The sequence below is a fragment of the Vigna umbellata genome, chromosome 8 (genome assembly GCF_029865625.1).
Source record: "Vigna umbellata cultivar VRB3 chromosome 8, Vumbellata_1.0, whole genome shotgun sequence".
Classification (NCBI taxonomy): Eukaryota; Viridiplantae; Streptophyta; class Magnoliopsida; order Fabales; family Fabaceae; genus Vigna; species Vigna umbellata.
This window is the reverse complement of record NC_142172.1, coordinates 25,227,111-25,248,719: the sequence shown is the minus strand read 5'-3', so window position 1 is coordinate 25,248,719 and position 21,609 is coordinate 25,227,111. Positions and strand designations below refer to the sequence as shown.

Below are 21,609 nucleotides of genomic sequence, written 5' to 3'. Positions count from 1 at the left end.
CAATTAATACAATCGACTATCATTTAATGCTTGGTCAACATAATTAAAAATATGACCAGTATGTTAGTTGTGACAAGCATTTAACAGTTTTTCAAAACATCAACCAACTTAGTCGAATATAAATCACATGAAATCAATTAAGCAACACTACTTAACACAATTTTGAAAACTTTTCTTCTTGAAAAATCTCACAGCACACTTGAAAAGATTATGTACAAACGCACGAGTTTTAATCGATTCACCCCATAATAAAACTGTTGTTTTGCCACATATTTAAAGTTCAACTAAAGTGCATGTGGTTTTCCTTTTTCAAAAACATATGTCATGCATACACATATAAAATCACATATTTAACACAGTGATATGTGTCGTAACTGGGGTCGTGATGGGACAACGAACCGAAAACAAACTGGTTTTAGAAAAGATTTTGGGAGTCGCCACCATAATTTATTCTGGAAAAACTATGGAAAACCATAAAATAAGGCATTGTCCACGAAAACTAGATTTTAGGTTTGGGAATCGGTTATGCATAAGGAAGATATTAGCACCCTATCGTGCCTGCCCAAAAAGCAGTACCTTTAATTAAATGTATAAAGTTGATGTGGTTTTTCAAAATATTTAATTTTCCCTAAAAAAAATAATATCAAGACTCTATTAAAAAAAACTATTTTAAAAAAAAACAAAAATATATTTTTTGTTTTATGAACCCGACAAGGATTGACCTTGATCCTACGTATATCCATTTATGATGGACAATCAGGGATCACGTAGTTCTTTATCTAGAAAAATGTTTGTGACTTTGTTTGAAAATTATTATGGATTGTTTAGATTTTTGAAACAGTAAACCCGACAAGGATTTGGTTTAACAAGATTGACATTTTTGTTGGTTTTAAAGATTTTGTATTTTTTTTAATACGTTATTCGTGTGTAGTAAAAAAAATAATACTTTAAAAAAAAGCTTCAAAGTACAATAAAAAGAGAAAAAGAAGGGTGTAGAGGTGACATATCTTTTGCAGATTTTAGTACTCCCCTAGTTCTTACTTGGTAGTCTCTGTTGGCAGAGTCTCTATAACGTGAGAACTTATTTTCCTCCCACTCTTTCTATCTCTATTATTTTAAAGTATCCCTCTCTATTTTTTTCTTTTCTTCCCCTTTCTTTCTATCGCAGGGTGTGTATTTATATACACACATTGTAATATTATGATAATCTTGCCATAATTGTGAATTAATTGACAATGAACAAAATAAGAAAAGAAAATGTCTTGGTTCCAAGAAAAAGAAATCAAATAATATTCAAGACATTGATTATAATTATTCTGAGAAAATTTGTCCATTTCTAAAATCATATTTTCCTCTTTAAAAGCAACTGACACAACAAGTTATATTAATATACTATTTTAATTACTGCTTATAATTATTGGCATAATATTGATTCAAATTATTACTATATCAAACTAAAATTTCAAAAATATTTTTCCAGTGATGTGTCCTGCATTAAGGAAATTTATTTTATTATTTTCTTTTTTCTATTTTTTCCTTTACCCACCATTAATTATTATTCTTTTATTCTTTATTTTTATTTATTTACTTACTCGGACGAAATTGGGTGTTGACAATATGCAATGAACAACACAATCATGTTTTCATGTATGTTCATACAAATTTAACACAATAAAGAATAGCATATAATATGTAAACACATAACATGTAACACAAAATATACATGTGTTATTAATTATGTGTTGTCATTATAGAAACATTCTGAGATTGGGTTAAGCAACAACTGTGCTCCCCGTATCAACAATCTCAACAGAAGGGATTATAAAGGTTATAATCACAAGGAAGGATAGAAAAATAACATATATGAGTGATGTGCTATATGTTCCGAACATGAAAAATAATTTGCGTAGTTTAGGGTAGTTATTGGGGAAGGGATATACTATGAAAATGCAGAAGAATGTTATAAAGATCTATGCACCAAGTAAAGATTAGTGATAAAAACACCATTGTCTAAAAATAGAACATTTACGGTGAATTTGGATGCTACGAAAATCTAGTGTTTGTCTGCCTTAAATATTGAAGGAGGGAGTTGGTCGTGGCTTTATCGATATGGCCACTTGAATATCAAAAGTTTGAATCAACTCAGTAGCAAGTAGATGGTGCAAGGTCTACCTTCAATCTATATGCCTTTGAACACCTGTGAAGGTTGTGTCATTGGAAAAGAACCTAGAAAGAATTTCAAGACTATTGTAGTACATAGAGCAAAGCAACCTTTGAGGGTTGTATACTTTGATGTATCTGGGCCTCTTGATACTCCATCTTTTGGTGGAAATAGGTACTTTCTTACCTTTGTGGATGTATTCACAAGAAAAATATTAATATATTTGATAAAAGAAACGAGTAATGTATTCTCTTGTTTTGTCAAATTTTGTTCATTGATAGATAACCAATCTGAGTTGAAATTTAAAATACTAAGGACAAATGGTGGAGGACTGATAAGTGCAAAAAAGCCAGTAATTTTTCATTTGGAATTTGGCACTTGTGTTTTAAATTGTGTACATTTGTATCAATTTTCCCTAATCTAAGAAAGATGCAATTTAATCATATGTTTCCGAGTCTTTTATTAAAAGGAAATCATTTGATCCTTACTTTTTATATGTTTCAGGTAAATTAAGCAAGAAGAGTAAATCCTGCAACCATTTGCCCAAGCTAAAATGATCTCGCAGAGAAATACCTTCTACAAGCCACTCTTGCCTAAGCGAAAATAATCTCGCTTGAGCGAGATTTGAAGGAGCCATTAATTTAAAAGTCATTCTCGCTTAAGAGAAAATAATTTAGCTTAAGCGAGAATGACCTTTCTTCACATGGTGTACCTTCTCGCTTAAGCGATAATCAACTAGCTTAAGCGAGAATTCATGCAGCATATATACTCATGATTCAGGAAGAAAGGGGGGAGAGAGATGTGAATCAAATCATAGAGTTATTGAAAGAGTTGTTCTTCAACTTTAGCTGTAGGATCTTCTTCTTCATCTCTTAGAATGCCAATGGCTACCATGAGTAGCTAATCCTTTCTCTTGGGATTGAATGTAGTCGATTTGAACTCGGATGTAATATGGTGATATTTATATATAGCATTTCTGTTTTTATTCAATATTAGTATTTTTGTTCTACTCTCAGTGCTTGATTCTATCTGATCAATAGTTTCATGAATGAGAATTTTAGATGTGACTGGAAAGTATTTCTAAAAATCTAATCTGAACAAAAATAATTGATATACTATGATGCTAGGAATAGATTTCAGTATATCAATTGCTTATAACACCTGAATATAATGTTGGACAGTTTTTGGATATGTGAGGAATCAATATTCAAGGAACTGATCTTATGAATTTTATACGCGAGGAATTGGTATAAATGACTTTTGTGTGTTGCATCAATATTGGTAATTTCAGATGCTATATGTTTATATTCATTTAGATTGCAGACGAGTGAGATAGATGAATTCAATCTCAACTTCTCTTATTAAATTTTCTCTGACTTATTTGCTGTTATTATTTGACTTTAACACAACGCAGTATAAATTATCAAAATCCATTATGAATCAGATTGAATATCCTTGTATATATGTTGTTTGAGATAAAACTATCTATTGAATTGAAGTTGTTCCTCGTGGGATCGACACTTTCACTTAAAAATCATTATATTACAGTTGACTATTGGTACACTTGCCAAAAGATTCAACAAGGAGAATATAATCCAAGGAAATTTGCTGCTTTTGTATTGCACGAGGAGTTGAGCATGAAGTAATGCACCTTACACACCACAACATATTGCCTTGGCTGAAATGAGGAATAAAACCTTGCTGAATATGACAAGATGCATGCTGAAAGGCAAGGGTTTTCCACATTGTTATTAGAGTGAGGGAGTCACTACTACTGCTTATATCCTAAATAAGTATCCAACGAAGAAATTGAAGTTAGTGACATATACTAGATGAGAGGAGAAAGAAATTGGATGAAAAAAGTGAAGCACTCATACTGTTTGGTAACCACCCTACTAGTGCCTACAGACTGGATGACAAATTTTGATGACGCACTCACTTACCAGTTTACTTAATGTAATGAGTTCACTCTCATGGATAAAGTGTAATACTTCTACACTTGTATGTGGTTCCCTACCATGCAACCAAGAAAATCTAACAACCTCAAACATCTTTTCCTTATGTTTTTAACCACCTTTTTCAAGGGGGTAAAAGTTCTGGTGTACAAGTTAATTTTAACTTGTGAAACAATTTTTATTCTTCTTTGTTCTTTATTATCTTCTTATATAAGGGGCTTTAATTCATTTTTTGTTCTTTATGAAATCAAAACACACAAACAAATACTAATGCCTATCATTGCATACATTTAACATCGTTGCAACATAGAGACATCAGTTTCTAAAGTTCATCGTTCTAAAAGACAGAACACACGACAAGACCCCTCGATAGCCGCCCTCAATAATGGCAATCTTCGTAGATCACAATAGCGGCACCAGGCACCCTCACATCAGGCAACACCTTGCTCACGACACCGTCAATGCAACACGACTAAAATAAATGGAGGTTGTCAAAGTGAAGCGCAATATAGGTATTGGAAGAGAAGAGGGCAATTGGGGACTAAAAGAAACTGAGGTTAGGGAAGAGCAGAGTTGAAGGGAAATGAAGGTTAGGGAATATCAAATGAAAATGGAGGTTGGGGCAGAGCAATAGACGTGTAAACAACAGAGAAGACAACTTTTTTTCAAAGTCAAATTGGGGGAGGAAAATGCCAAATTCTGATTTGATTTCCTTGAAACACATACCAACGGTCACAATCCATCGATAATGACTCATGTGTTTTATCGAGGGTCATAATTGATAAGTGTGAAAAAGAGTTGTTTTTACACTTATAAATGATCTTAATCTTATAATTATTCATGTTATTACTCAATGAAAAGTTGTAATAGGAAGTTGATTGTTATGTAAATTATTGTACAGGAAAGGGTGTATAATTTGGAGTCTGTCCGCAAATTCTCGTATAGTGCAAGCCAAAGTTCGCACAGCTAGAAAAAGGAAATTCGCATAGCGCACCAGTACCTGTGCGCTAAGCGAATAACAACAGTTGAAGTGCAGCAGTTAAAGAAAATTCGCACAGCGCACACACACATGTGCGCTGAGCGAATTAATTAAATTAAGTGGCTTAAAAAGACGTGATAGAAAAGCAGAAATCATCTTTTGACACACGAAAAAAGCTAGAGAAAATACTGGAGAATTCAGGAGACGATCAGGAGACCTTTCCAGACATCAGGACTTCACTTTCTGCAAGGAATTGCTGTAAAGAGTACATTTGAGATGTCTAGGATAGGCTAAATTTTCTGTTCATTGGAATTGGTTGTATGACGACACATTAATGTAAATTTCCTGTGCAATATATGTTTTTGTTCTTGTTCTTTTCTTGACTTGCTTTTGATTATACGGAAGTATTATTCTCTTTAAAAGTTCTTTTGTATTGGGAAGTATTTTTAGAACCAGAAACGTAAGAAAAGAAATTAAAAGTAACTATAATAGGAATAGCTTCTGTGCTTTTGGTCATTCTCAACATCTGAATTTAATGCAAAAATTATCTGATGAATTAATTAAGGAATTAATAATTCAATAGATAATTTTAGACCTTGTTTTAAGGATACTCTTATGTGAATGCTTGAACAGAGAATATATGTTGTCCAGGATTTTACTGTAATGTTAGTTAAAGACCAATTCCAGTGATCTTTTATCGCATTTTTCAATCTTAATTTCTTACGTAGTTAATTTCATGCTAAATTCCAAATTAAAATTACCAATGTTATCATCAGTAATTGATCTTGATAAATAATTTTAATTGAATAACACAACTCAAATTCCCTTGGGAGAGCGATACTCTTAACTTAATTCACTGTATTACTTGAATGATTTGGTATACTTGCCAAAAAGTTATCAAGTTTTTGGCGTCGTTACCGGGGATTTTGATTGTTATTGTTATTTCAATTATTCATCGTTTATCAATTTCAATTCTGTTCCATTATCTGTAAATCCATTGTTTTTAATTTTTGTATATTTGTATATATACGTTGTGTTTTGTTTCTGTTGTTATTTCTTTGGGTTGATATCTTGAGATTGTTGTTCTGCATGAGAAGGAGAACGAAATCTGAAAATTTATTGTTTGATTCTGAGATTGAGAGAACAACCCGTAGGAATAACAGTAGACGCAGGAGAGAAAATAGAAAAAAAAAGCTAGAGAAGTTAGCTTGTCTGCTACTTCCAGCACTATTTCTTCTTCTGATAAAAAGGATAAGGATATGGAGGGAAATAATGAGGATGAACAACCAAGAGTTAGGCGTACGTTGGAAGATTATGCTTCTGTGTCTATACCTTCATCTTTCAACAGTATAGCCCGACCTAAGGTGAATGCTGCTCATATGGAAATGAAGCCAACACTGATTCACCTTGTTCAAAGTAACCAGTTTACAGGACTGTCACACGAAAATCCCTACGATCATCTGACAACGTCTAATGATATTTGTAATACTGTAAAAATGTTACATGTGCTAGATGAAGAAATCAGACTGAGTCTCTTTCCGTTCTCATTAGCTGGAAATGCCAAGCTTTGGCTAAATTCTTTTCCTGAGGGAAGTCTGATTGTTTGGGATGACGTTGTGGCAAAGTTTTTGCATAAATATTTCCCCCAATCCAAGATAAATAAAGGCAAACAAGAAATATCCTCCTTTCAACAAGAGCCTGAAGAGTCGTTGAGTCAAACATGGGATAGGTTCAAGGGGTTGTTGAGAAAAACTCCAATTCATGGGTTTGACGTTCCCACTCAATTAAACCTTTTCTTAGGAGGTTTAAAATCTCACACAAAGCTTATGCTAGATGCCTCAACTGGAGGTAACATTAGGTGGAAGACACCTGATGAGGCACATGAAATAATTGAAAATATGGCATCTAGTGATAATGATGTCCAAAGTTAGAGAGTGCAAACGCAAAAGAAAGGCATGTTTGAATTGGAATCCCAAGATGCATTGTTAGCCCAAAATAAAATCATGAATCAACAGCTTGAGTCTTTGATGAAAAAGTTGTCACAACTACCAAAGGAACTCCAAACTGTATCACAGACACAACATCATTAAACTGTGCAAGGTTGTGAACTATGTGGTGGAGAGCATCAAAATGGACAGTGTGCTATTCAGTCCAATGCTAAGGAAGAGGTAAATTATATGGGTAATCAAGGTCGTCCAGGCAATTATGGAAATTATAATCAAGGATGGAGATCTCATCCTAGCATGAGTTAGGTTAGTTCTAGTAGACCACCACAACAACAGTTTCAACAACAACCTACTCTTTCTAATAGGACATCCAAACTGGAAGAAACTCTTCAACAATTCATGCAAATATCCATATCAAATCAAAAGAGCACAGACGCTTCTATAAGGAATTTAGAAGTTCAAATGGCGCGATTGGCAAAGAAATTAGAAGATAAGCCTGTAAATACATTTGGAGCTAACACTGAACCAAATCCAAAAGAGCATTGCAAAGCTATAACTACAAGGAGTGATAAAGTGTTAGAAAGTGTAGTTGTAAAGAAGGAGGATGAAAAGAAAAAATCAAGTGAAGAGCAGGATGAGAAAGAAGAGAAAGTTGAGGAAGAAGAAGATAAAAAGAAGGAAGTGGAAGAGTGTCATAAAGGAAAGCAAGTTTTGAATCTTTTACCGTATCCAAAGACTTATTCTAGAAAGGAAAAGGAAAGTCAATTTTCTAGATTCATGGCTCTCTTCAAAAAGCTGGAAATCACAATTCCCTTTTTAGAAGCACTTCAACAAATACCCTCTTATGCTAGATTTATGAAAGATTTGTTGACAAAGAAGAGAAAATATATTGAGGAAGAAACAATTGAGGTGTAAGGGAATTGTAGTCCCAACATCCAAAAACTTCTACCACCAAAATTTAAAGATCCTGGAAGTTTTACTATTCCATGCACAATTGGAAAACTCCCCATTGGAAAAGCATTGATAGACTTAGGTGCAAGTATCAATTTAATGCCTTTGTCTATGTTAAAGAAAATTGGGGACATGGAAGTAAAACCAACAAGGATGACACTCCAACTAGCAGACAGGTCTGTCAAGTATCCATATGGAGTTATTGAAGATGTTTCAGTGAAAGTTGACAAATTCACTTTTCCAGTGGATTTTGTTATTCTAGATATGGAGGAGGATACTGAAGTCCCCCTTATACTTGGAAGACCTTTTATGAAAACTGCTAGGGTGATAATTGATGTTGATGATTGTCATCTAAAGGTGAGGTTACATGATTAAACAGTTACCTTTAATGTAGTGGAAGCTATGCAACACCCCAAAGATAGAGGAAACTGTTTCAGAGCTGAAGTTTTGGATGATGTGGTTGAGAAAGTGAGAAGTCAAATGTATGTGAAATCTCCCTTAGAGCGTGTCTTGATAAATTCATGTGAGGAACTTACTTTAGAAGAAGAATCTGAACTAGAGGAGATTTCACAACATTTGGAAAGATTGAAAGAAGAGAAATCCACTGATGTGAAAGTGGAAAAATTAGAAAAGGCTAACTTAGATGATCAGGAAAAGATGGAATTAAAAATGCTTCTTGATCATCTTAAGTATGTGTTTTTAAAGGAAAATTCCAAGAAACCTGTGATCATAAGCAATTCTCTATCAAGGAGTGATGAAGCAAAATTGGTTGAAATCTTAAAAGAGAATAAAAAGGCAATAGGTTGGCATATTTCTTATTTGAAAGGTATAAGTCCAACGTATTGCATGCATAAGATTATGATGGAAGAGGACTATAAACCCATAGCACAACCACAGAGGAGATTGAATCCAACTTTGAAAGAGGTGGTGAGAAAGGAAGTACTTAAATTGCTTGAAGCAGGAATGATATATCCTATCTCTGATAGTGCTTGGGTAAGTCTTGTGCATGTTGTTCCTAAGAAAGGGGGTATGACTGTTGTTCAAAATGATAAGAATGAATTAATTCCTACAAGAACAGTCACAGGGTGGAGAATGTGTATTAATTATAGAAAATTAAATCAAGCCACCAGGAAGGACCATTTTTCTCTCCCTTTTATGGATCAAATGTTGGAAAGGCTGGCAGGACAAGCCTACTATTGTTTCCTGGATGGGTATTCCAGGTACAATCAAATAGTAGTAAATCTTGAAGACCAAGAAAAAACTGCTTTCACTTGTCCCTTTGGTGTGTTTGCATACCGAAGGATGCCATTTGGTCTATGTAATGCTCCTACTACATTTCAACGTTGCATGCTAGCCATTTTTGTTGATCTTGTTGAGAATTGCATAGAAGTTTTCATGGACGATTTCTTAGTCTTTGGCAAATCATATGATTTATGCTTGCAGAACCTGGATGTAGTCTTGAAAAGATACATTGCCACGAACCTTGTGTTGAATTGGGAAAAATGTCATTTTATGGTTCGTGAGGGGATTGTCTTAGGACATAAGATCTCATCCAGGGGGATAAGTTTAGATCAAGCTAAGGTTGATGTGATTGAAAAGCTACCACCTCCTACAAATGTGAAAGGGGTAAAAAGCTTTCTTGGACATGTTGGATTCTACAGAAGATTTATAAAAGATTTTTCTAAGATTGCTAAACCCCTTTGCAATTTGCTTGTGAAAGACACTCAGTTTGAGTTTGATGAGGAGTGTTTGAAAGCTTTTGAGATTTTGAAAGAGAAGCTAGTCACAACCCCTGTTGTAGTCGCACCAAATTGGACTCATGATTTTGAGTTAATGTGCGATGCTAGTGACTATGCCATTGGGGCTGTGTTGGGACAAAGACGTGGCAAAGTTTTTCATGTTATTCATTATGCCAGTAAAGTTCTGAATGGTGCACAATTGAATTATGCCACAACTGAAAAAGAATTTTTGGCAATTGTGTATGCTCTTGAAAAGTTTATACCTTATTTGATAGGGTCTAAAGTTATCATTTACACTGACCATTCAGCCATAAAATACTTACTGGCAAAGTCTGATTCAAAGCCACGTCTCATAAGATGAGTTTTAATGTTACAAGAGTTTGATCTTGAAATTAAAGACAAAAAGGGGAGCGAGAATGCATTGCTGATCATTTGTCTCGCCTCCTTAACACTGAGGTTACTGATAAAGAAGGAGAAATTAAAGGAGAATTTATTGATGAGCATCTGATGCTCATTCAACAGAGGCCATGGTTTGCAGATATGATAAATTTAAAGCTACAGGAATTCTCCCTGATGATTTGACTTGGCAGCAAAAGAAGAAGTTTCTACATGATTCCAAAGAATATCTTTGGGATGATCCTTATCTCTTCAAGTTGGGTGGTGACCACTTACTGAGGCGGTGTATCACAGTAGAGGAAGTTGCTGATATCCTATGGCATTGTCATAATTCGCCATATGGAGGACACTATAATGGAGAAAGGACAACCGCCAAAGTGCTTCAATCTGGTTTCTTTTGGCCAACCTTATTTAAAGATGCACATGCTCATGCAAAAGGTTGTGACAAATGCCAAAGAACTGGAAGCATTTCAAAAAGACATGAGATGCCACTGCAGGCTATTTTAGAGGTTGAAGTGTTTGATTGTTGGGGAATGGATTTTATGGGACCATTACCCTCTTCCTACAACAATGAATACATTTTAGTGACAGTGGATTATGTCAGTAAGTGGGTGGAAGCTACAACATGCCAAAAGAATGATGCTAAGACAATTGTTAAATTTCTCAAAAGACAAATCTTCTCAAGATTTGGTGTGCCTAGGATCCTCATAAGTGATGGAGGATCACATTTCTGTAACACTCAATTGGCTAAAGTTATCAATAATCCCTAGGTAATGATCATATCCTCCATCGAGGACATTAACAACAGATGTATTTGTCAGTAACTAACCATCCATATTCCATTAATAAATCCATCATTAAATGTATATTATCGAAAAACTGACATTCGTCGATAATTATATGTTGAAAATATATATTTTTACTTTAATATTTGAATGATATTAAATAGTAATTATGGTTTTGATTAGAAATTTTGGGATGTTAAGAAAAGCATAAGAAATTAATCAAATATATACTCTTGATTTGAAAAATAAATATTTATTAACATAAGGGATCAAATTTATAATAAGTTAAATTTGAAAAAAAAATATTTTGATTTTCTATCATAACTTTTTTATTTTCATTATCTTTTTTTCTTTTATCATACTTTCGGTAGCGGGTGCACATAAAGAAAAAATAATTAATGTTTTAGGCCAATTTTAGGAACACAAATGAGATATTGAACAATTAATTAGCGTAATTTGTTTTTAAAGTTATAGACTTTATTGGTACAACATCTGTTTTCTTTTTATAATAAAATATAATAAAATTATTATTATTGTTATTATTATAATTATAAAATTAAATATAAATCATTTTTATAATTTTATTAAAAATAATTTTGTTTATTTTGTAGATAGGTTTTTTAAAACATGGTCAGATAAAAAATAACGGTAAAATAAAAAAAAACGGTTATTTAAAATATAAAATTGACAAAAATAGTTAGTTTAATTTAGAAAACTTTTATTTAAAAAATAAAATTAAAAAAATGTTTACACCAAAAGAAAATCTCCTTTATATTCAGATATATTTTTTTCTACTTTTCAACAATCTTGAAAAAAGTATTCTTTAATGGGTATTTAGTTCTAAAAAAACAAGTTAAAGAGCAATATAATTTGTTCAATTTTCTTTCTAGGAATTTAAAATAAATTTACGGAGAATCTTATTGACAAATGAAATTGGTGAATATTATTTTAAGTTTAAATATTTAAAATAAATGTTCAATATCTTCTACAGAAGAATAATTTTTATAACATTGTTTTCGGTTTAAAAAATAAAAAAATTTCGTGTAAATTTTAATGCTTATATATTTATTAAAATTCAGCCCATCCTTTACAACAGGTACATCCTGTTACCTTCCCTGGTTCGGCTTGGTTCGATTTCCTCGCATGGAAATCATCAGTTTGAACTTATCCGTTTTTCTTTTCTTCAGATTTTGAACTCATAATTGATTTAAGATAAGCTAATATTTGAGAATAATTGGCTGAGGAACTGTTATCAGATAATGCTACAAACTTTGAAGAAATCTTTGAAGGAAACCTTCTCTTCTCTATAGTCTAAATTAAACCAGAAAGCACGTTTGTATCAGTTGTTAAATGTCCCAAACGGACTTCTCCATAGCAGAATCTCCATGTGGAAGGTGGTGGTGAAAGTGATTAATCATCTGTAACCTCTGATGGGTTAATGCTTCTAACTCCAAACTTTGCTGTTGTTCATGCAAACTCCCTGCTCTTGAAGTTGCACCCCCAACGCCCAAGAAATCATGGATCATTGTCATGTCAGCACCTCCAAACCTTGAAGCCCCCGTTGGATTTCCTTCTGATACATCTCTTCTACGAATGAAACTTGAACTACTAGCCCCAACCTCTTGTTCCACGTTCTTCATCACGCCTTGGTTGTGGTCACTTCCCATGAACATTGCACCGAAGATTCCCATATCACTGGTGTTGGAATCAAGCATTGCTGACATTTCTTGCTGCCCCTTGTGGACAAATTGGTTTGTGAATGCTCCAGCATCCCTAATCCCAGTCATGTGAGATTGATCATCAGGGTGCTGATCCGGATGATGGAAGGGGTCATAGGAAGAAGGACTATGATTGGGGTGAGGACCAATGATGCCACTAACAAAGCTTTTCTGCATCATGGTGGGAGAAGAGTTAATGGTATTATTGCTTGCAGCGGCACCCATTTGGGCTGCTTTCTGTAATAAAGCTGTGGCAGACATGTGAGCAGATGCAGCAGAGTTCTTGCTGTCTTGGAAGTAATTGAAAGTATGAGAGTTGTTGGAGCTGAGTTGAAGGGTGGAAGATAAGGGGAGTGACATGTTTTTTGGACCACCAAAGAGTGTACCTGAAGTGGTAGAGGACATGCAACCCCTCATGCTCATGGACTTAAATGGCATTGGGACAAGATGTTCTTGGGATAGGCTTTTGAGTGGGCTATTACTAGACTCGTAGCTGTTGTTGAATTCTGGTACTGCGTTGTTTGAACTAGTGCTTAGAGGCATTGTGGCCATGAGCTCCTGCAATTCATTTTGCAAGCTTGGTGTCATGCCAGTGCCACTCGTTAATGAAGGGTTTACTCGGTTGTTTTCTTCGGTTAATGCGTCACAAAAGGCCCTGTGTGTGATAAAGCTGTCTCTTCTGCAAGATTCAGATTAATAATGCATTGATGTACGAATTAGGTACTTTAAAAATGCTAGCCAACACTAAAAAGAAAGAATCTTACCATTTAGATGGGATCATTTTTTCTCTGTTGTTCTTTTATAGACAGCTAAAACAGACAAAATATCTTAAATTTAACTCCATGTGTTGCCATTTTGTATTTTGTAATTACAAAACAGTGTTGTGTTTTGACAAATTACTCAAAATTCAACTTTATTAAGAGTATACCTTTTTGAGTTGCATAAAGAGTTCTCGAACTTATATAGCAATCACTTTACGTAGTAAATATTTTATCAGGTCTAGTTTATATATATACAATTGACCTGAGATAGTTTAATACAAGAATTCTAAGAGTCTCTTTAAAGGATCATTAGAATATATTAAGAACTCGATATTAAAGTTAAAATTAGTCAAAAAAAATTTAAATCTTACTTGACACCACAGCTAAATAACTTCACAGTTGTTGCACCATCGGAAACAGTGCATGCAAAAAAAAAAGTGATGAGACATAGAAGAAAGAAAGAATGGACCACACCAAACGAATAGTAATGGAGAGTAAATGTTATCTGTCAAATCCAGTATGTGTTTTTATTTATGAGCACAAACTACCACGAAGCATAATGAAATGAAAAATATACGGAGCATAACAACACTTAGCTGTTTATATGCAACAATCAATGTCAACATGAACGTGATGGTCTCTTTAACCTCAAAAATGATGCAAAGGTTTGTAATTAAAATTAAAAATTGAAGGTTTGGTAATAATATATGTAAATGTAATGATACCTGGCAAATATGGTCCCACAATCACATTTGTATTCCCTGGTGCCACAGGTTTTGTGGTGGGCCTTCCAATCAGATTGGACTGCATATCTTTTAGAGCACTTGTCACATTTCCACTTTTTTTCACCATGTTTTCTGCTGTAATGTTTTTTTATGCCGGTGAGGTCTCCTAATGCTCGAGCTGGGTTGTGGTGGACGCATGAGGGCTCAGGGCACACATAAACCCTTTTCTTCACCTCGTTGCTTGCTCTTTGCCTCAGTTTCCATGGAAGATTGTGACCTCTGCGGTGCAACTGAAGGTTTTGGTCCCTCTGAAACCCTTTGTTGCAGATCTCACAAACGAATCTATTTGTTGCCATTAATGTGGTTGGTGATAAAGCAATAACTTCAGCATTCGGATCTGTTTCATAAACTTCATCACTTTAATTTCCCCACTAATATTCATAGACCTCTTACATGTTACTACTTTTGTTTTATGTTCTTTTGCTTTAGCCAACTAATTGTCATAATCTTTTGGATTACTCCAACTACTAAAATCGTGAAAAGACTGAGCAAGTCAAAGAAGAATGAAAATGAATTCGAATAAGGAAATTTTCATGTTGGTTATTAATAGGTTGTTGCAGTAGTATTGAAATAAAAAATATATTAAGTTCAATAGTTTTTCATACTTGTAAAATTCTCACTAATAATGCACACCAAACCTTCTGTTCAACCATAATTCAACGTATTTACAAGGACTGCCTAGTAACTAGAGTTTGACCAGTAGAGTACAGCTAGCAATGCACCATTACAACTTCAAATTAAGCAAATTGAACAAGTCAAAAACACTTGGACTTCTTTAGTTTTAATTTTAGTTTCCTTAATCACACCATCAGTTAACTAATGAAGAATTTGGTGTTTGTCATCAGTAAGTTTTCCTATATTGACTCTAATTTAAACATGATTAAAATCCAAATATTTGGGAGGAGTTAAATTTGATGTGCAACGGAAAAAGTGAAGCTGAGGTTTGAATATTTGCCTGGGGTTCCAGGTAGGTTTCTTTTCTTCTTGGTTGCTTGCTGCTGCTGCTGCTGCTGCTGTTGATTAGTTGATCTATTGGTGTTGCAAGCCCCAGAACTTGAGCCATGCCGCTTTTGTGGCTGTTGTTGCTCGCTTTCTTCATGAACTTCTTCCACAGTGTTTGCTGAGGAGAAACTTCCTTCGTCACCTGAAATTTTTGACATTTTTGAAAAAGACTGTAAAAGTTGATAGAATCTTTCCACTGCTCTTTCTTTTATCTCTTGATATACTGCAAGGAGATTATTTGGTTTGGTTTATCCACTCTAAGCATAGAAATTGATGTGCTCTCCACAGACAAGAGGAGTAGATAGAGCCAGCAGGAATTAGAAAAGCATTGCCATGGTAATACTAATATCGGAACCTGTTTATATATATATATATATATATATATATATATATATATATATATATATATATATATATATATATATATATATATATATATATATATATATATATATATATATATATATATATATATATATATATCTGCGTGTGTGTGTGTGTGAAAAAAAAAACTTCACAAATATTGAAGAAAGCAGTTGCATTAATTTTACTATAATCTTTTAAAGTAATACTCCAATTTTCCAAAAATGCACATTTCGTAAAATAAAGGGTACAGATTATTATTGTGTATTTAAAGTATTAAATTATAGTATTTTAAAAATATTAATGAATTAAATAAAAATATTTAAAAATTATTTATATTTGATAATATAACACAGTGTAATTTTTTTTTCTATAAGTGAAAGCGAATATAGTATCTATCGCATTTTTCATGTTAAAATTGAATGGATTTTTGGGAAAAATGTAAATACTCGTAAATAATTGTTAGTATAAATTATATATATATATATATATATATATATATATATATATATATGTATGTATATATGAGAACTATAGAGTTGTTTTGATAAATTTCATTATTACATAATAATTAATGTGGGAGAGATAGAGAAAAAAATGTTATTGTACATATTATATGGATTTTTATACAATTACACACTTTTTTCCATTTATATGTGAAAAATTAAATTCATGTAATACATTAAATTTTATTTAAAAGAAAGAATATATGACAGTATAACCGAAAGTCAAATATTAATTAAAGTTTATTTAAAAAAAGAGACGTGGTATTTTGATTACTCCGTTTTCACATATACTATTAATAGAATAATAATAATATCTATTTGAACTAATGGTATATTTTAAATAATAATTAAGTAATTGTTAATGTGTTTATCAATATATCACTAATTTTTTTAAAAGTATATAATTAATTAAAGTAACATAGTTCAAATTTAAAAAAATGCAATTTTTTTATAAGTAAAAACGAACTGTATGGTTGTTTGTTCCTTTATATATATATATATATATATATATATATATATATATATATATATATATATATATTTTGTAGAATGATATGACAGTATATACCTTGAGCTTCCTGAAATGAGGTTAACTGAAGCAATTATTTTATTATTAATTAATGAGAAAAGATTTGTTTGTATTAATATAAGTGATGAGAAATTGGCATCATCATAGCCGACTCTATATATGCTTCTCAAAAACAAGCCAAATAAGTGATCTTAAAACAAAAAAACGCATAAAGAAGTTAGTAAAGACAAAAAGGAGGGTTGCTGACGAGTTAACCTATAGCTACATTAATTTTGCTTTAATGGCGTATTGGCATTAACTAAGAGCGTCCTATGATCTCCTCAATTAATATTCCACATTTTGAACTAGACATAAATATTACACTTTTCTACCAATTTTAACTAGACATATATATATGTGGGTTGAGATACCCTATATATAAAATGTCACAAAATGGAAGCTCAACATAGTAATAATTTCCCAAGCACATGAATGAGCATATACAGAGATACTTAAGCTTATAACCCTAAAGTCTATTCACAAAGTTAAACAGGTAAATTAAATTTTTCACTTCACTATAATTTATATATGATCTAGTTTACAAAGTTGTGGCAAACATACATCTCCTGAAAGAATGTCTTTCAAAGAATTTTTCGTTTTAATATCAGTTCCGTATAAGAAAATAAAGTTGGTTTATGCGGAAAATTGAACTAATGGTCTAATTAAGTAACTTTTCATATAAATATGGCTTAATAGCTTACTTGGTTTTAAATGATTTTTTTTTTCATTTAGTATGTACCTAGTTTTAAAAGTGCATACATTGGATTTTAAAGTTGTCAAAATTGTATAAATCAAGTTCCTTAATTGTCAAAAAGTGCATACATTCGTTAAATTGACAGAAACGAAGTTAACTCTCAACGGATGTGACAAAGGAATCTGCACATCTTTTCTCTCCTCTGCTTTTCCTGTAATATTCCAACTTTTTCTCTCTTTTCTATATCTTTATTAAATACTTTTTTTTCTCTCTCTCCTTCCTCCACAACCTCTACCTCCAGAATTATTAGAAAGGTAGAGAAGAGAAATTAAATGAACCGTCAACAACACTCACACCGTTCGGTCATTGGAAACCTCAAATATTCACTCACACCGTTCGGTCATTGGCTTACACCATTCTCAATAACACTAATAAAATATTGGAACCCTCACATATTCATTCACACCGTTATGTCATTGGCTTACACCATTCGGTAACTAATACCATTCGGTCACTCACACCATTCTGTCACTCACATCATTCGGTCACTAATACCATTCGGTCACTAACACCGTTCACTCAATTGCTTTCTCTACCTTTCTAATAATTCTGGAGGTAGAGGTTGTGGAAGAAGGAGAGAGAAAAAGAAAAGTATTTAATAAAGATATAGAAAAGAGAGAAAAAGTTTCTTTCAATTTAACGGAAGCGACTTGATTCATACAATTTTGACAACTTTGGGACCCAATGTATACAATTTTAAAACTGGGTACTAAACTGAAAAAAATCACTTAACATATGTATATATATATATACTTTGGATTATATCTATATATATATATATATATGGTAGTTTTTCATGAATATGTTTTCTGTGGCTAAGTTTAACTATTTTAAGGGAATGTATATAGGTTTAGTTTTTTTTTTTTTTGAATTAGACCATTTGTTGTTGTGTTTATTCCTTGATTTCACTAACCTTTTACTTATTTAATTTGGTATTGGGAGGTTTTGATGTTATTTGTAATTAGGATCGGTAGAGTATAGTTTTTTGCTTTTAGTAACTTTTCTCGTTTTTTTTTCTATTGCATGGACGTGAGAACCTTTATAGTATATATTCCTTATGCTAATACCAAAAATGATATTTTAGCAACAATAAGATATAATTTATTGTGAATTTATTTTGATTGAAACAAAAACAACCCAATGTTCAAACACTCCATATGTTTGACTAAACACACATATTTACAATAAACTTGTCATTTTTTTTTCAAGTTCTATTATACTATCTTGTAAAAATAATATACTAAGAGATGCGATCCAATAAGACTCATTCAATTTTACAGTCTTAAATAAGTTGAAAGATAATTTGAAATATATTTGTTTATGCAAATATTCATATATTAACAATATATGTGACTAAATCTCAGTAGTTTAATTGCGTTGTGATATTCCTTAATACCATATAATTATAGAATTAATGATATTTCAGGTAAGATATCACATTAGCATGATTGTTTAATTAATTATCTTATATACATTATCTTATATACGGCAAGTCGTTATATTTGTTAATATTATTTTCTATTATCTTGATATTACCAATTTTATCACATGAGTCTCAAAGTTCAAAAACTTTATAAATACATACGATATTCCACAGAAAATACACAGTCTCTCGTACTCAATCCCTTTTACTCGAAAGATTCAATGATAGGAACGACAAGAAAGTTTAATGTACAGGGCTTATTTTGAAAAATTAAAGCCATGTCTACTTTTTAATATTTTGCATAACGAATCATAATTAATAAACTGGCAACATGATTTACAAAATAAGGATATAAAGGTAGGAAGTAAAAAGTTAACGAGAAAATTGCTAATTATTTATTCTTTAGATATATGATTGTTGCCTATAATTACTCATTAGGAATACTTTCTATACACTGTACATATCATATAAACACAATTTGAACCTTTATTAAATAAAAAATTGTAACAAAGTGGGACAATATATGTGTGATACCTAAGATTGAATAAAAAATGTGTTTGGAACCATACAATGTTATCCTTCAAATATAAAATAATCGATTTTGAAAAAGTGTTTACTAGAACACTAAAGTACCTAAAAAACACTAGAAGAGGGAGAATGGGTTAAATAATGTCAATGAAAAACTTCTTTTTGCAACCCTTCTAATATAGCACGTTGTAGAGTTTTATGATTTTCTTTTAAATGCTTAGACACTCTACCTAATAAAAGATTATATCAAGAAGTGTTTTTGTCATGCTATTCAAAATGTACACTATGGAGTTTATAAGACCTTCCTTTGTTTAATAGTAATCGTTTAACTTGGAAGGTTCATGCTTTTAGAAATAAAAACTCAACTATAGGTTTTGTAAGAGAAGCGTTTAGGCAAGAGAGAACGTAATTTGCACAAAAAATTATACTGGTTCACTCCAACTAAGCTACATCCAGTTTCCTTTGCAAAGGGTTCCACTATAATCTTCAAAAGATTAAACTAAGTATTCGCACCACTCATGATTTCCACAGTCAACGAGTAACCTCCCGTTACCTTAGACTTGGATGAATATTCTCACCACTCCTCATCTCCACAATTAGCGAGTAATTACCTGTTACCCTAGACTTGGAGGAGTATTCGTACCACTCCTGATACTAAGCAACCTTGCCTAGATTTCCTTTAACTCAAATGAGTTCAACAAGTGTTTTAATTCTCTTTAGAATTGCAATCAAAGATTGCTTACAAGTCGTTCAAACTATTACTCTCGCAGAAAGGATGTAATTACAATAAAATGCAGTCTAAACACTCGTAGGTGTTTCTCTCCTTTTCTCTTTCTCTCTTTCGTACAAATAGTAAGCAATATGACAATGAAGCTCGAGAGTATTTATTTTCTCTTTTCTCTTCTTCTCTTTTTCTACTCAGATGTATTGATTTTCTTGAGCTCTTTCTTTTCTTTTCTTTTTAGTGCTTCTTAGGATGAATGTTATTACCAATAAGGAACATTGATGTCTTGAAGATATTATGGTTTTGATGATGCTACAAGATGAAGAACGTGAAGACTTTTGTTGTATTTATTTAAAAGCATTTTTAGAATTAATTGTATAGGAATTACTTGTTGATGTAAGAACACTTAGAAGTTTTCCTGTTTAGAGAGTCTTTGCGCAGATAATCGATTATTTGGTATAATAATCGATTATCACAAGCCTATTTGGAAAAGAGTTGCTCGCATAAATAATCGATTATTGCTCAGAATAATCAATTATCATTGTCTGATTTAATATTGCCCAGGTTGCGCAAATAATCAATTATCACTTTTTGAAAACCCCATAACGGACACAAATAATCGATTATCACTTATGATAATAGATTATATTTGGCAGTTGAGAGTTATCTTTTCATTTACTGAACCTCGGGTTATAAATAGTGTTTTCCACAACTCTTAGAGTGTAACTTTTCATTTGAGAGTATTAGAGTTGTGTGACTAAGGGAAGCTCGTTGTGATTGAAAAGGGATCTATGCCATTTGAGAGTATAGAGAGTTTCTAAGGAAGTTCTCAAGTGATAGTGTGCTCTTGTCAAGTCTTGTGAATAGGAGAAGCTCGCGCTTAGTGTGTCTAAGGTCGGAGCGGTTCTCTTCAAGTTGGCAGAGCAGTTTTCTTCCGGTTCGTTTGTCGAAGGAAGGTTCTTCCATTCGTTTGTCGAAGGAAGGTGTTTTCTATTCTTACTCTATATTCATATTATTGTAATATGTGAAACAATATTTTAGTGAAAAGGTTAATCACAATTTATAGTGATTCATAACTAGACGTAAAATCTTTTGATTCGAATCAGGATAAAATTTGTGTTGATTTTCTCCTTCATACAGTCTTTAAACTTTTAGCACACCAACTGTTTGATAAAAATTTTCAAAGAAAATTAGGATTTTAAAACAGACAATTTTATCTTGTTTATTGATCGCTATACGCTTTCAGCTCATATAAAGCTTTTTATTTGGCTACGTGACTCGCTAATACCTACAATTGGTATCAGAGCTTGCTTTGATAGTTTTTCAAATTTTTCGAAAATGGACAGTCATAACCAAATGTATGCTGAGGGTGCTTCTATTGATAGACCTCCTTTGTTTACGGGGGAAAATTATGTGTTTTGGAAAATAAGAATGCAAATATTTTTAGAGTCAGTTGATAGGGGTATATGGGAAGTTGTTTTAAATAGACTAATTGTTCCCTTTATTACTGTAAATGATTTGTAGGTAGAAAAACCATTTTTACAATGGACTTTGGATGAAAACAT

The 21,609-nt window shown here is 32.3% G+C and overlaps 1 protein-coding gene and 1 non-coding gene across 2 annotated transcripts; both read right to left on the bottom strand.

Annotated features, from left to right (window-relative positions):
• Positions 1 to 6,756: 6,756 nt before the first annotated feature.
• On the bottom strand, positions 6,757 to 6,863 carry LOC148194341 (small nucleolar RNA R71). Its single transcript, XR_015781816.1, has one exon. It is a non-coding gene; the product is annotated as a small nucleolar RNA R71 (small nucleolar RNA).
• Positions 6,864 to 12,114: 5,251 nt separating this feature from the next.
• LOC124839112 (zinc finger protein JACKDAW-like) lies at positions 12,115 to 15,473 on the bottom strand. The gene is made up of 3 exons (XM_088097527.1): positions 15,132 to 15,473; positions 14,117 to 14,513; positions 12,115 to 13,309 (listed from the first exon to the last, which is right to left on the bottom strand). The coding sequence occupies exons 1-3, from the start codon at positions 15,334 to 15,336 to the stop codon at positions 12,259 to 12,261; spliced, it is 1,653 nt and encodes a 550-aa protein (XP_087953653.1). The 5' UTR covers positions 15,337 to 15,473; the 3' UTR covers positions 12,115 to 12,258.
• Positions 15,474 to 21,609: the final 6,136 nt, after the last annotated feature.